Source organism: Dermacentor andersoni, chromosome 4 (genome assembly GCF_023375885.2).
Source record: "Dermacentor andersoni chromosome 4, qqDerAnde1_hic_scaffold, whole genome shotgun sequence".
Lineage (NCBI taxonomy): Eukaryota > Metazoa > Arthropoda > Arachnida > Ixodida > Ixodidae > Dermacentor > Dermacentor andersoni.
In genome coordinates, this window is record NC_092817.1 from 120107128 (window position 1) to 120121691 (window position 14564).

Sequence of the window (14564 nt, forward strand, 5' to 3'; positions counted from 1 at the left end):
TAATTTCCGAGCGACCACGAGAAAATTATTCGCAATCTACTGCGGATAATCAGTGGAAATTATTTAATTTATGTGTGGTTTGTCTTTAATAAGTGATTCAGACACTCAGCTATCATTCAAGAAACTGAGGAGTGCTACTATGTGCTTGAAGATAAACAAAATAATGGTCCGGCATAATGCGCAACGCGATTTGTGCGGATTTTCATGCTCGCACAATGACGAAATTGATTTTCTTTGTTGTCTCACGTGTTTGAAACGTTGTCACCAGGTGGGAGTCATCAATGTTATGTTCTATTAACGCTTGTCACAAAAAAAAGCTTTGTTTTGTGTAACATTAACTACCATCTTCTTTTAGCCGAACTTGGGTGCTCAGAGTAGATGATTTTCACAAAAGTTGGGCTTGTATAATAGATGCAAGGAATTGCACCTTACTACACTAAATCTTTTTGTGTGGAAGTAAGTAGTATTTACTGTAACAAGCAAATAGGCGGGTCTACAACAAATATAAGAAGGAAAAAATGGGCACACTTCAAGGAATACCAAATAAGCACCAATCAAAAATGGACAAGGATACGAGTGGGCTAAATTACCGAATGAAAAAGCTGGGACATAAGTAGTTTCACCCAGATAACGTATTGTCAGAGTCCTTGTATTCTTAAGCTAGAGAAATCACGTATAAACCAGTGACAGCAGTTGTCAGTGTGCGAGCATGTGCCCTCAAATCTAATGAAAAGCCGTTCTAGGTTGGCCTAGCTCTAGCTTCAAGGTACGAGCGGAGCACGTCATATATCTAAGAATCAAGCTACTATCCTTTCAAGGGTTTAACATGAAAAGGAACAACATTCTATAAGGTAAACTTAAATGACAGTAAAAGAGTTTTGTAGCTTCGCTTAGTGGCAACGGCTCACGCACTTCGAGCCAAATGGTTGATTGTTTCTTTTTTTACCTCGGTACGCTTGAATTGCGCAAGCTCGTGTATCGACGAGGGACCGCGCACTCCCGATAGTAATCAGCAAGGACATATAGAACTAAGTTACTCAGGAGCCGCCGTAGTTGCTCAGTGGCTATGGTGTTGGGCTGCTGAGCACGAGGTCGCTGGATCGAATGCCGGCCACGGCGGCCGCATTTCGGTGGGGGCGAAATGCGAAAACGCCCGTGTACTTAGATTTAGGTGCACGTTAATGAACCCCAGGTGGTCGAAATTTCCGGAGTCCTCCACTACGGCGTGCCTCATAATCAGAAAGTGGTTTTGGCACGTAAAACCCCATAAAAAAACAAAAACAAACTAAGTTACTCAGGTTTTTTGCAATATGCATCACTATCCACAAAGGACTGCTATGCGGGTTTGAATATAAACAGGCAGTGGCCGAGATATTTTACAAGGTATTGAAGTAACATTAATATAGCAAAAAATAGTTCTGCTATTCTTTATCACTCCTGAGATATAATTGCTGAATAATACATAACAATAAACGTAACGTAATAACCCCGGCTGCCGCCAGTGCAATTATTCGCACTAAGGAGGAAGAGGAATACTCAAAGAAGTGCAAGTGTTTTACTGGGCAGTAACCTGGTTAGCTGTTCATGATCTATGCTGCTCAAATACGGAAACAATTACTTTTAAAGTCACCTGTAACTTCGACAACATAGCAAGTAAACCTAACATGCTTAATAGGTTAAGTTAATCCGGTGTCATAAGCTTATATGCGAAAACTGCCTTTGCTTATTGCATCCAACTTCTTCCACTGACAGGGCCTATTTTCCTGCTCGTTTATTAACTAAAAAATCAAATTATAGGGTTTTACGTGCCAAAACCGCCATCTGATTATCAGGCACGCCGTAGGGAGGGGGGAAATGCAGAAATTCTAAGCACCTGAGGTTCTTTAACCTGCACCTATATCTAAGTACACGGGTGTTTTCGCATTTAGCCCTATCGCAACGCGGCCGCCGTGGCCGGGATTCGATCCCACGACCTCGTGCTTAGCAGCCAAACATCATAGCCACTAAGCAACCACGGCGGGTTCGTTTATCAATGCGAAGCATGCGTAAGAAATGTCAAAGTCAATTTCCATTAAAAACAATGTTGAGGAAATATAAAAAACGAAATTTGTGTAATAAATAACATAAATGAAAAAAAATCAAGAATCTCGGTACCTTTCAGTGCAAAAGAAAGGAGGTGAACCCTGTTGTAATGACGTCATCGCGACCACTGTCATGATGAGCTAGTACAAGGAAAACCTGCACGTTATCGCGATCCGCCTCTTTCCCATTTACCACCTGCGTCACTTAGAAGATGCACGGGTTGTGTACCTACACGTAACAATTGACCTTCCACTAATGGTGACGCTGGGAATGGCACTCCGCTGACTAGAGCAAGAAAACTAACCTTCGTGGTCTGCTACGTTCCCAGCAAGAACAGGATATTTGAATTCAGTTATTCTTACTCTGATCAACTGCACGCTTAGCTTCGTGTTTCGAAATTACTGTCCATGTTATGAGTCAGCTACAACACATCACCACAATGCATCACCACACAGAGTACGTTAAGCTTGAGTCAGCATAGCTTTGGAATCGAAGCCAGATTTTATGACTCCGTCACTAACTTGCGAACCGACCAGACGTAGTTTAGTCAAAAACATTATACAGGCTGTCACATCTATCATGCACCAAGCTTTAAAGAAAGACTGATCATCCTACGCGAATAATGCCAAGATCATATTGAGCGAAGTTCAGTGAAGCAACCGCTAGTAATTTATTATTCCCTGACACGCAAATTAATTTATTTTTCAATTAAAATTAAATAACCATATTATTAATTTTTGCGACAATCGTGAAGGTGTCAATAAGGGAGTTGTAGATCATTCTAAGAGATGTCGAAATGAGATGTTTTCAGTGAGAGACACATCGCGTGCTCTTCCTTTCTCTTCTTTTTTTTTTGGGGGGGGGGGAGGGGCGAATTGAGAAAACCCGCGAAATATGAAAACATTTCATGGGACTACGCGTGACCGCGCACTAGCGCGCACCGGATAGCAGCGCAATCATACGACCTCTGTTTGATGGAGCTCATTTAGCGAACAGTCTCGATTAACTAATTGCGTGTCAGGGAATTTAGAAAAGCTGGGGCTTAGCGGTGCGAGACGAAAGCCACTACCAGCGACAACATTAACCTATACTCCATTTGAGTTCAGGTCTTGTTTGCACATGTATTTAAACAAAAGACGGAATGTATAAAAACTTGAAAATATTTGTTGTGGCGTTTTATGTACATTAGGAGCAACAATATTCGTCTACGAACGGTACATCATTTCGGACGTCATTTATAACAAAATTGACAGAGTCACTATGTATGCAGTCTAAAATATAACCAGCATGTGCAAGTGGTCGCAAAGGAATTGCTACGGCATATTAAAGTATATTTACTGTATATTAAATTATATTATAAATTACTGAGCCCTCATGCGAGCGGGTTCGATTCGGCACCACTGCTTTCGCATATCGATTGCTGTCTTGCGGTGCGATTGCTTGCCATTTTGTCTTGCGATCACTGTCTTGGCAACACTTTTCACCTTCCCTTACACAATCATAGGAGACATTATTTCTGTCATAAAGAAAAAAGAAGAGAAACATTCTTCGAGTCATTAGAGGGTTGAACAATCGTTTGTTGATGCCCAGCTTAATTTCTTTTAAATATAGCGGCGACGTAGTACTGCAGAAATAGAAATGACAGACTGCAACCTACAGGAAGCGAGTGAAAACCGCACACGGCGAGAGCACAGACAACACGGGCTCGTCCATCGACTCGGCTTCTTACAGCTTGCCACCACCGCTTTATGGGCTCCCTATTCGAACCATCTCAAAGCGCACATTCTTTCTTCTTTTTGTTACATATTTAACAAAATTTTGAACAACAAATATTTACGGGACTTGGCTTAGGCAGCAGCGTGTCTATCCATTTACTAAAAAGATTGTTCCTGCATGGTGATGAGTTTGAAACACAATATACAACTGCGGCGCCATCTCTGGCTGGGACGGGAAATTGGCCTCGGTGTCCGAAGCCTTGTGTAGTGAGCATGTATTGGGAGCTTAGCCAGTCACGTCATACGTTCTCTGCTCCCGTATGCGTCTTATGGCGGGTATGGCTTAGCGGTGTGCGTTCAATGCGAAATGGCGGTAATTAATGCGGCGTGTTCTTTGCCTCTTATCAAGCACTTGGATATCAGTCGGCAGATAAATAAGTAGCAAGCCCGCTTTAAAACAATATTGGTAGGCGCCTAGATACCTCTTTCAGCAGGCTTGAGACCTCTTTGAAGAAATATAGTAATGTATCCGACGCTGGGGGAGGGGCTTTTGAACCAGTGTCCCCCACCATAGCTGTCCCTGTCTCTCCCCACTAAGTCACATGCACAATTTGTTGTCTCCCTGCCTTTCCTTCTTCCCTTCTCTTGCTTGCTTTATTTTTAGAAATGGCGCAAATGCATCAATGCAGGATGGTGCCATGTGATGGAAACATTGCATTTTCTACCGCTGAGCTTCTAGCTCACGGCTGTGCTGACAAAATTTTCACTTTCACAAGAATATCCATCAACGACAACAGTTTGTTGTCGTAGCCTTGCTTCTTAAACACTTTACGTGGTTTGCTCGCATTCTTATTAGAATATGAGCGTGTTTGTCACGGACTTACATTGCAATTCCTTACAGCCATAAGATTTCTCCAGATGCTGTGAAGGACGAGACAAAATTTTGTAATGTACACTGTCTTACCCTGTAGCCAGGTAACGGATGTCATGTCATCTGAAAGTAATTCTTTATCGGTAAACGCTTCAGGATATGGGTCAGTGCCAAAGCAAACGTGTTGCTCTTTGTAATGGTGTTTTACTTCGCTTCCTTTCCTTCTTTTCTTGCACAGGCTACACAGACCACACCGGGAAGTTTATAAGGAAAATCAACGAACACTTCTTCATGACCGACCCTGAGGTTCTCATATGGACGCACTTTCCTTACGACGAGATGGAAAAGAATTACTCAAGGTGAACTGCACTTTGTTGCGTTCGCTACACTCGCTTTCTTGCGCTCTCACGTGATGCACATTACTGGTGACTGTATCCGAGCACGGAACTAGCCTACGTTCTTCTTTGCGGCGGCATTTCACCACATGAATGAATCGTACTGTTTTTGTTTACCTAAAGCACCAAATGCAGAGGCCGGAGTTGAGAGCGATAAGCTTGGCTGTCTTAATATCATGCCTTTTAGAGACTTGCTTCCGTAATATATTACGTCCCTCCACTAAACACAGCATCAGGCTCAACGTGGCTTACACCAACTACTTTAGATCGAAACTTCAGTTATTAGGTTTCGCTCGCCTATGCGTTCAGTTACTAAGGGCTTGCAACATGTATTATGTAACTGCATCCATTACTATAGTCGGTTTGTACGTGGAAGAAAGTTTGAGGTGCACGCCCGTAAACGACCTTTTTTCCCCCCGATAACTCGTCTCACGTAATTCGGTACCTGACCGAGTTCCGAAACTGTCAGATTAGGGCATCTGCTAAAGACACCAAAATTTTGTTATCCGCCTTAACCCTTCCCCCCGTGCAGGCTAGCCAACCAAAACTACCTCTGGTTAACCTCCCTGACTTTCAATGCACAATTTCTCTTTACCTTGTTGTTCTATCCCACTGCAAGAAATGTCCAGTATTGAAGATTACATTCTTAATGTGGTGGTGAGGCGTTTCAAAAAGAATCCCGTGTAGGGTTCAAGGGTGCCTTGATTTGTTGCGGCTGTGCCGCACGTCATGTTTTCTGAGTGAAATAGTGCGGCGTTTTTTAGAGAAAATTTGAACTTTTATCGGTTTGTGTATTGCGTCATTGTTAAGTTACTTGTACCCGGCTTGCCCGAAAAACACTGTAACATCTAACCAAATAGATTCAAGAGAACTTAAAGTTTTCAGGCTCATTGATGTTGTCTGATGTTATTTCACACTGATGATTTGCTCTTTCACTCTTGTGTTCAACAGAGTAACAATTTTGAAACAGAGTAACAGAGTAAAATAACAAACCTTTTCCTAGCAGAGTCCGACCACCTATCAAATATGAAAATGGCTCAAATACTGAACGAAAGCTGCTTGCTTCAAGAAATGTGAATGTAACGTGAAGCATTTCTATGAAGACGAGCAGTACTAATATGCATTTCTGGGCGACGAGAATTGCTTGTCGACTGAAGCAAGCTGCTGACGTGCAGTGCTCACCTGTCAGACGCTACTGATATAATTGCCAAATTGGAATAATTGGGCGCATTGTTGTGAAACTTACAAAAGAATGAGCATTGCTCTGGAGGTCTGTTAACGTAAATCTTTCTGTCATCTCAGTTTTTCTTCTGGACACGCAAATTTGGTTCGCTTTCCGCAAAGCGCTTACGGCAAGAGAAGTGAGAGGCATCTGTTAAGAAAAAAAGAAGCTGAGCTATAGTAGCACTTTGATCATCTAAAATCAAGGTATAAATGTATCCTCATAGTCATAGAACAGGCCCAGCTCTCGATTATGCACCATGCGTCACTAACTTCTATTTCACAGTATTTCACAATCGGGTACTCTCGAAGGCAGGGCACGGCTACGCGCACCAGTGCTCTCGCTTGGACCGCGTTACACGTCGTCACTGAAGCCGCAAATATAGCGCATGTTGGTGACGTATTCTGATATTTCTTTGTCCCCTTTCATGACATCCAGGTGGCAGTTACTGGAGAAGCACCTGACACTCGACGAATTCAACTCGCTTCCAAAGGTGACGCCGCACTTCTTCCACCTCAACATGCGCTTGCGAACGCGGCCGCAGAACCCCATCGTATTCAAGGTGCGCACGGAGCTACGGATCGCCTCGCACGAGCCGATGCGCTACAAGTTCAAGCTCTACCCGTCCGACGAGACGGAGAACGCGACGCTCAACAACTACGTGTTCTGCCACCTGCTCGAGGACCGTTGCGTGGCCTGCTTCGGCGTCACGCCGCCCACGGAAGGACGGTACATCCTCAAGATCTACGCCAACCGCGAACGCGACATGCGGGGAGCGGCCGCTGGAGATGGGGGCGCGGCAGCGGCCAGCGCCAGCCTCCAGAACATCGGCGTCTTCCTGCTGGAGTGCCTCCGTGCCAAGAAGTACCTGGTGCCGTACCCGCTCAACGAAGTCCCGTGGGGCCCGACGCAATCTTTCTACGACTACAACATGCGGCTCGTCGATCAGACGGGGCCCGTCATCGTGTCGTGGGGCGCCAAGCGAAAGCTGACCATCGACTTGTCCGAAACGATGCTTGTGAGCCATCAGCTACTGGATGCGGACAGTGTCGAGATGGACCTCAAGGGCATGATCACGCGCGAGGACAAGGATCGTCGCGTGACGTTCCAGATTGTGCCTCAGCGTGTGGGCATGTTCAAGCTCGTCATCTTCGCCATGCCCAAGCCCAAGTTCAAGGGGAAATGGCGGCTTCCTCTTGTGGCCACTTTCCTGATTGACTGCAAGCTCACCAGGTTGCAACTGGACGAAGAACTGCGGCTGGCGCACCACAGACCACCGCTGCCGGAGGAAGACAAAGAAAAGGAGAATGAGAAAGAGAAAGGGAAGAGGGTCCGGATATCGGCAGTGCGATAGGAGTGGGGCAGTTAGCGCGACGACGTTATTACTCGCAAAATTGGCCTGTGGGTGTGCTCGAATTCGCCGTGTGAACGTTCTGACGCCACGACTGCCTGGTTCAACTTCCCAGGAAAGACAAGCGATGTGATGGGGACTGCATATAATTTTTGGGGGTGTCGCCCAAGGCGCGGACAGTCTGACAACTGGCCCAGCACACACCAACTGCGCCCTTCTTGCCAGGAAAATTATGCATGAAGCATGCCGCCCTCTGCTCGATGCTGTGTCTTGGTCGCCTGCTCCTCCCGAACTATGGGACGTAATTGAAGTCTTTCCATCGCCACGGCGACATGTGTGGCCCCATTTGGCACTGGTTTCCTAATGGAACGACGGTTTGCAGGCAGTATTACAACGAGTGACTGTTATGGTATACAAGATGTCAGCAGCGCACGTGGCTCTTCCGTGTAGGGAGTGCCAACGTAACATTAGCATTACTCTTCACTATTCTTCCAAGCCTCAGTGAAGGATGTCTATACTAGAGGAAAACTTTTCATAGGCAGTTCTCTGGTAGAGAGCTAGGGTCCCCTTCCCTGAGTGAAGGTCATGTTTGCCTGGTCTTTGCTGGTCAGAGCTAATGGGCTCTTGTCAAACTTCCTTGGACTACCTCGTATCGAAGGTTGGTTCTTCGACCTTTTTCTTCCTACTCTTATTGTTCTTCGGCAACAGCCAGAGGCTTGCGTCAGATGCCTTCATGCGTCTGCGCTGGAAGTCAAAGTGTCTAGTTTTCTCGTAGATAATATATCTTAGTCCTACGTGATAAAATCGCATGTACAATGTAATCACCTGTCCCATTACAAGAAGCTCTCAAATGTTGGTACGCTTTTTTTGGTCCTGTGGCAAAGGCAAAGCCATCAGCAAAATTTGCAAGTGTTTGCTAACGGCAAACAAATGATAGTTTTCGATGGTGATCACTTGCTCATATAAATGCTATGGACATATCCTAGAGCAATAAAGCTTAAGGCTTTACCTTTCAAAATTTATTTTATTATGAAACAACAATAAATACGGAGATAAATCAAGATACTAAAATTTCTTCGTTTATCTTATTCTTGTCAGTATAGTCCGAATGACTTGTAGTAAGTGGAAGCTTATTCAGCCAGTGCCTGTACGGGGCATTCTGGCGGCTGTGCAGCGCTGTAAATCTAATGCTTTAACTGCCGAAACATCGTTCAACGTTCATTCGGCACTGGCCGTAGCGGAGTGACCGAATGAATCCAGACAGGCAACGTTTTCCGAAACGTATCCCCTTTTCAATGCGTACTGCGCATTTGGCCGGCCGGCAATGATATGAATCCAAGTGCCTTCTGGTAGCGTGGTCATCTTCGTAGTTGAATGCTAGAATATACATATTGCAGGAACCTCAAATAAAACTTGAACGATAACCAGTGATAAGCGCATTGTCCGTAACAAGGAGCCAGCAATTTTTACATTTATCTTGCACTTATGTAAATCATTCACTTGAAAATAAATTGTTCTTGTTGAAAATAATGAGCGTCATCTTAGGGCATATGGTCATATTGGGATACTTCAAAGTCAGTCTGTGATCAAAAATATTATGTTCGTTGTACAAGCAGACACAAAAGCAGGAAGGCACACAATTACAAACAATAAAGCAAGTTTAGTCCGTTTTAGACTTCGCAAGAACTGAAAAAAAGAAAGAGGAGGAGGATGCAGTGGTATAAAATTCTTTAGTGAAATGTGGGCCATAGCAGTGCTCTTGGCTCCGTGCCCTATAGTACAGAATCCATGCAGGACTGTGTGTGGAAGAGCAGCTACAGGAATGATGAGCACCATATATGCGTGCTTAGAAACCATCCGGGTCACTCGGCGGCAAATAATGCGCTGTAACACACTGCCGATACAGAGGTCAAGGTAAGTTAATTACGCTCTTATCTGAGGAACTCAGTCATCGACCAGCTCAGTGAATGAATCGCAATAAATTGAGCGCGTACTATTTAGTGTAGTCCAGAATTTAACTTAATTCCAAGGGCTTCACTGGAGAACCCTTTCTCCCATTTAGGATGTATAAACGAGCAATGGCGCTTAAAAAATATTTTATAAATACTGAAAGTCAGGCAATTCATTCACCATGTTTTATCCCTTGCGGGAATTAACCTTGTAAGTGAAGCTCCAGCTGTGTACAGTTCCACAAAACAATTGTTATTTATTTAGAATACTAATTATGTACTAAGTTATAACTCGAATTTACACATAATAGTTCATTCTTTTTGTGCATATGTGCTCTCGATGGCCAGAAATAAAGGAGAAAAACTTGTTCCAGTTATTATTGGCGTTAATTTTGTTCTTTACAGGTGTAATTCACAGGAAAATTACGGCTAGAACGATGTGAGGAATGCTAACGCACAAGCGTTTCATCTTACGGCGGTGAACAATTATTCAGAGCTACGCTCAAAAACACAAATACTGTACAAATTACAACGAGAAGTCCCCAGTAGGGCGAAATGCATCGTGCTACGAAGCGCAGCGTAGAATGTTCTCAGAGTTCGTGCGGCGGTTGTGGCGGCGGCGCGGCGTAATCCAGAACGTAAATGTCCAGGAAGAAGGTGCAGTCCCGGAAGTCGCTGGCGTAGGTGGCGAAGTACAGGAGGTAGCAAAAGACGAACACCCATTCTGCGGCAATGGAGAATGAGGCGCTGGGCGGGTACTGGGCAGCAAGCGACAAAAGAGACAGGGAAACACGTTAGTCGGAGTTATGGTGGTCAACGTGATTAAAATTGGTCATGGCGCTACTGCACCATCCTTTCCATAAAAACTGCTGCACACAAAAGCGCGAAAATCGCAACTTTTTGCATAAGACCTAGCGCTTATCGTTAGAACTACTGGCCCGGCTACACTTTAGCTTCGCCTAATTTCACGCCGCACATGTGCTTGCAACATATTGGCTAGCCCAAGCAAAACTGGCCCGTAACCCGGGCATTTGCAGTAACGCAGCTCTACTATAAAGCATCCAAAAACGTTAGGCAGGTACAACGCACGTGCTGGAATGTATGTGAAGTGGGTAAATAAACCTGATGAATAAGGTTGTTACGAAACGAGCTTGCGACTTTTTACAAGATTTAGTTAGATTGGCTTAAAGTGACACGCACTGGAAGACATGCGAATACTTCTCACCTACATCGCGTTATGTCTAGCGTAGGTAGATGAAAGAAAAATAAAGAAATCCTGCCCATTTTGTCCCGGTCAACGATATGCATTCCTACTGTAACAAGGGACAGTCGCTGAAGTCAACTTTCCCACAAGGGGACCTGTCCTCACCAGTGTTATGAGGAAGATAAGGCGCCACGATGGAAACGTTGCCTACAGCGACATTGCTTGTGGCGATAAATGGGACGAGCCTTGCTGCTATTGTCGCGCTAATTAATAATTAGAAATCTTTATGACATTCTTGCCCAAAGTAACCGTTACAGTATGCCGTGGGGAATATCATATTAGACAGTGCGAACGCTTAAGGAAAGACCAGAAATCGTGCGACGTTGATCTGCGGCGATTTTTGTTACGTCCTTTCGAACAGGCCATTGAGACGTGTGTAGCCGCTGTGGGAGCGTAATGGTTTGGCGTTGCGTGGCGAAGCTCGGTACCAGATCCCGGCCACGGCAGCCGCTTTTCGATGTGGGCGAAATGCAAAAAACGCCTGTGCACCGCGCATTGGGGTGCACGTTAAAATTCACCATGTGGTCAAAATTGTTCCGGACGGACTCGCCACGGCGTGCGTCATAATCATATTGCTATTTTAGCCCGTAAAACCCCTGGATCTTAATTTAGACTTGTGTGCAAATAAGCATACCAAAGAATCATTACAGACAGAGAAATATGCAACTATCGTATGTCACACTCAGCCGGGGCACTTCCGGCATTCGACATTAGGTTTGTTTGCATTGCTGCATTAGCGCGAAATTCAACGTCTTCTGAACGCGTCTATTTCGAAATTACAGTCAGTGGAGTGGATGGCATTGCTATCCTTGTGTAATGTTCCAAGGGTAAGTTAAAGCTGTAAATGTTCCTAAACAGCGGCAAACACGACCCTATTCAAACTCTACCCTATTCGCATGTTTTTTTCCACCGGCCTGGTCTGCTGGTTCACATGCTGTTGACGTCCTCACTACTGGCGGTGCTATTGGCTAAAGCACTGACGGCACGGTAAGAGGGAAGCTCAAGGCCAATTCTGTCGAAAAAAAAACAGTTTGCTATCAATTTTCAGAAATGTATACTTACGTTGCGAGCGTACTGTTGGAAGAGACTTTGGTTGACGTACTCCGGAGGGAGTGCTTCGAAGAGGCGTACATTCATACTTCGGAAATTGTACGCAGGTTCGCCGAATGTGTCGGGTTTGCCCTAACCAGAAAAACAGGCAGGCGACGTTTCGTCATGAGACACCTCCATTAGCGTGCAAACTATATGATTGAATTAGAAGTTTTCTATAGCAGTCAGAGCCTTTCTCTCTTTCTCGAAATCTTAAGGCGTTGTGTTGCGTAACGTTACCCAGAACACAATCACTTTAAGAGGACAGGTATTGCTTACCTAAATAATAGCAAAATCATAAAAGCCAACAGCCGAAACGAAGGATCACCCGCAGTAAAATTAGATTAGTATTACTGCAACGGATGAAAATTGTAGGCCTGAACAGCCTGGATCGTTAGTGGCCGTGACCCGGTAACAGACGTAGCACTATTTTTTCTGAATATCTCCCGACAGAGGCAACGAACCTTAATGGATTTAATAAAGTGGCGGCACATTATATGCATGCGGCGGTGCTGGCTGGCTCTTATTTCATAAATTGTCATTCATACACATGGGAATCTGGACAATGCAAAGTGTAAATTTGTTGCAGAAAGGTGCTATAAGATTCGGTAATGCATGACCTAATAATAACGCATTCAACTGCACGAATATTCGTATCGCGAGTTCTTATGTCACCCGAATTGAAATATCGCCTCTGGCAGATAATACGGCGCACTGCTTGAGCTTGGCTACAAGGAGATAGTTTTTTAATCAGATATTATGCGGATAGCTTGAGCGGCTTCAGTTCGCGGTAGCACTGCGTTTCACTGGGAGAGGTCCTACCTTGATGTAGAAGGTCTCACCCATGGGAGCGAAGACAATCACTGAAAGATAGCAGTTAAGAAGCGCTGCCAAACCGCAGAACACGTAAGCCGGCTCATGCTGTAGAGGGTGCTTTTTTTGTTTTTAGCCGATCTGGCAACATGATTTAGCGAGCAGGAGTGCGTTGAGGAATGTCACTGGACAGCTAAATGCACGTACTATCCCTGCACTCGCAAACTGTTGGGCGAAGGATTTACTGCCCAAAGTGCGGAGACTCTCACCCAATGGGGCAAATTGCGAAAGAAAGAAAAGAAGATGACGATAGCCGGCATGTATTCTTGCTCTCTTGACTTACTATTTGAGAAAGGCCGTTGGATGACACTAAGGTACCAGTATATCGTGCCTCAGACGGAAATGTGATAGAGAAATACGCATCTAGTGTAAAATTCCATTCAGCTACTGCCTTTCAAGACCTCGTGTAGATTAAAAAGAGGCTTTATAGTGCCTTTTCATGCTTACGCAGTAGAGCTTCAAGCAACACGGGTAGCATGGGAAAGACATGTGCCGGCTCTAATCGGCTGGTGCCTTAGCACACGATGAAAACTTTGGCTGCTTAAGTACCCATTTGGAAAGCAAACCAGCCACAGTTCTTTACTTCTGACGTCATATGTAACACATTCCCTTTAAAAATATTTAAAAACGGCGTGGACTTTGTAAAGTAAGCTGTAAAACGTGCACACACATTGTAATGCACTCCTATAGAGCACATTTGCGAGCTTTTTTTTTTACTCATGCTGTCATTCGCGCTCTTGCTTTGTAAGTTCAAATTTATACAGCAATAACTTCGAAACAGCATAAGGAAGTTGTTGTGGACAATATGTACTAAAATTGGAACAGGTATAAAACTCTGCGGAACATTGTTGCAATAACGGGAAGATACCCAGAAGAGAGAAAACTGAAAGATAGCTGCGAAGTTGGTGAAAATCAAAGAGCCGGAGAATGGAATCCTTGGCATGCAATGCGCAAGTTGGGAAATGCTACCTCCGAAGCCGACACTCACCGTCACTCCCACAGGGGTTACATTGATACCGCCATCAGGTGCGGAAAATTATGCATGAGACTGTGTGGCGTGAACAGTTGAATCTCGGACAAAAATTGCTACGCGAAACTTTACCGCTAGCGTCTACGAAAGCTGCAAGCATGGTGGTTCAGCCAGCGTGGGAATCATGGGTAATACGTGTACTTGCGTAAGCTTCATCCCTGCGGCTTGAATCGGCTTTGAAAATTTGCAAAGCGATAATTTTCAACGAAGTATTGCGTTACAAGGGCAAAAAAAAAAAAAATCTGCGATGATTATGCATATCTGTAGAGATTTAGTGCTAGGCCGTGTTTAGAAAACTATGATCGCTACATAGAACAATAAATATCAATAAATAGCGCGACAAGAACGTCCGAAGCCACAAGAATGAGACTCATACAAATCCAGAGCAGTCGAATGATCGCAGTTCTGAAGTGTATCGCAGCTCCAAAGTGTCCGCTAATAGTTTCTGCAGGAAACTCTATGGTGTTAACCACGCGCGCTCGCAGTTGGACATAGGTATACGTTTCGTCAAGGATACTGAACACGACGCAGACGCTGGCGATGGCGGTGAGAAGCGTCTTCACTCTGACGGTCCCAGCGACGGGGAAGCCGCCGGGGGCCCTGGCCATCGTGTACATGAGCCTCGTCTGCACAAGCATGTGCGCGTACGCCGTCGAGAAGAACAGGATGGCGCCAACAACGTGCGGTAGGAACACGGGCCACATCTGTTTTGCGAGCCGGAAA

General features: G+C 44.9%; 1 protein-coding gene across 1 annotated transcript in view; it reads left to right on the forward strand.

The window, feature by feature from the left end:
* The window catches only part of LOC126537538 (hillarin-like), a 50538-nt gene extending 42893 nt beyond the window's left edge, over positions 1-7645 (forward strand). The window contains exons 5-6 of the mRNA XM_050184633.2: positions 4907-5027; positions 6724-7645. Coding sequence (XP_050040590.2) covers positions 4907-5027; positions 6724-7639 — 1037 coding nt within the window. The 3' untranslated portion in view covers positions 7640-7645. The remainder of the gene's footprint in view (positions 1-4906; positions 5028-6723) is intronic.
* Positions 7646-14564: the final 6919 nt, after the last annotated feature.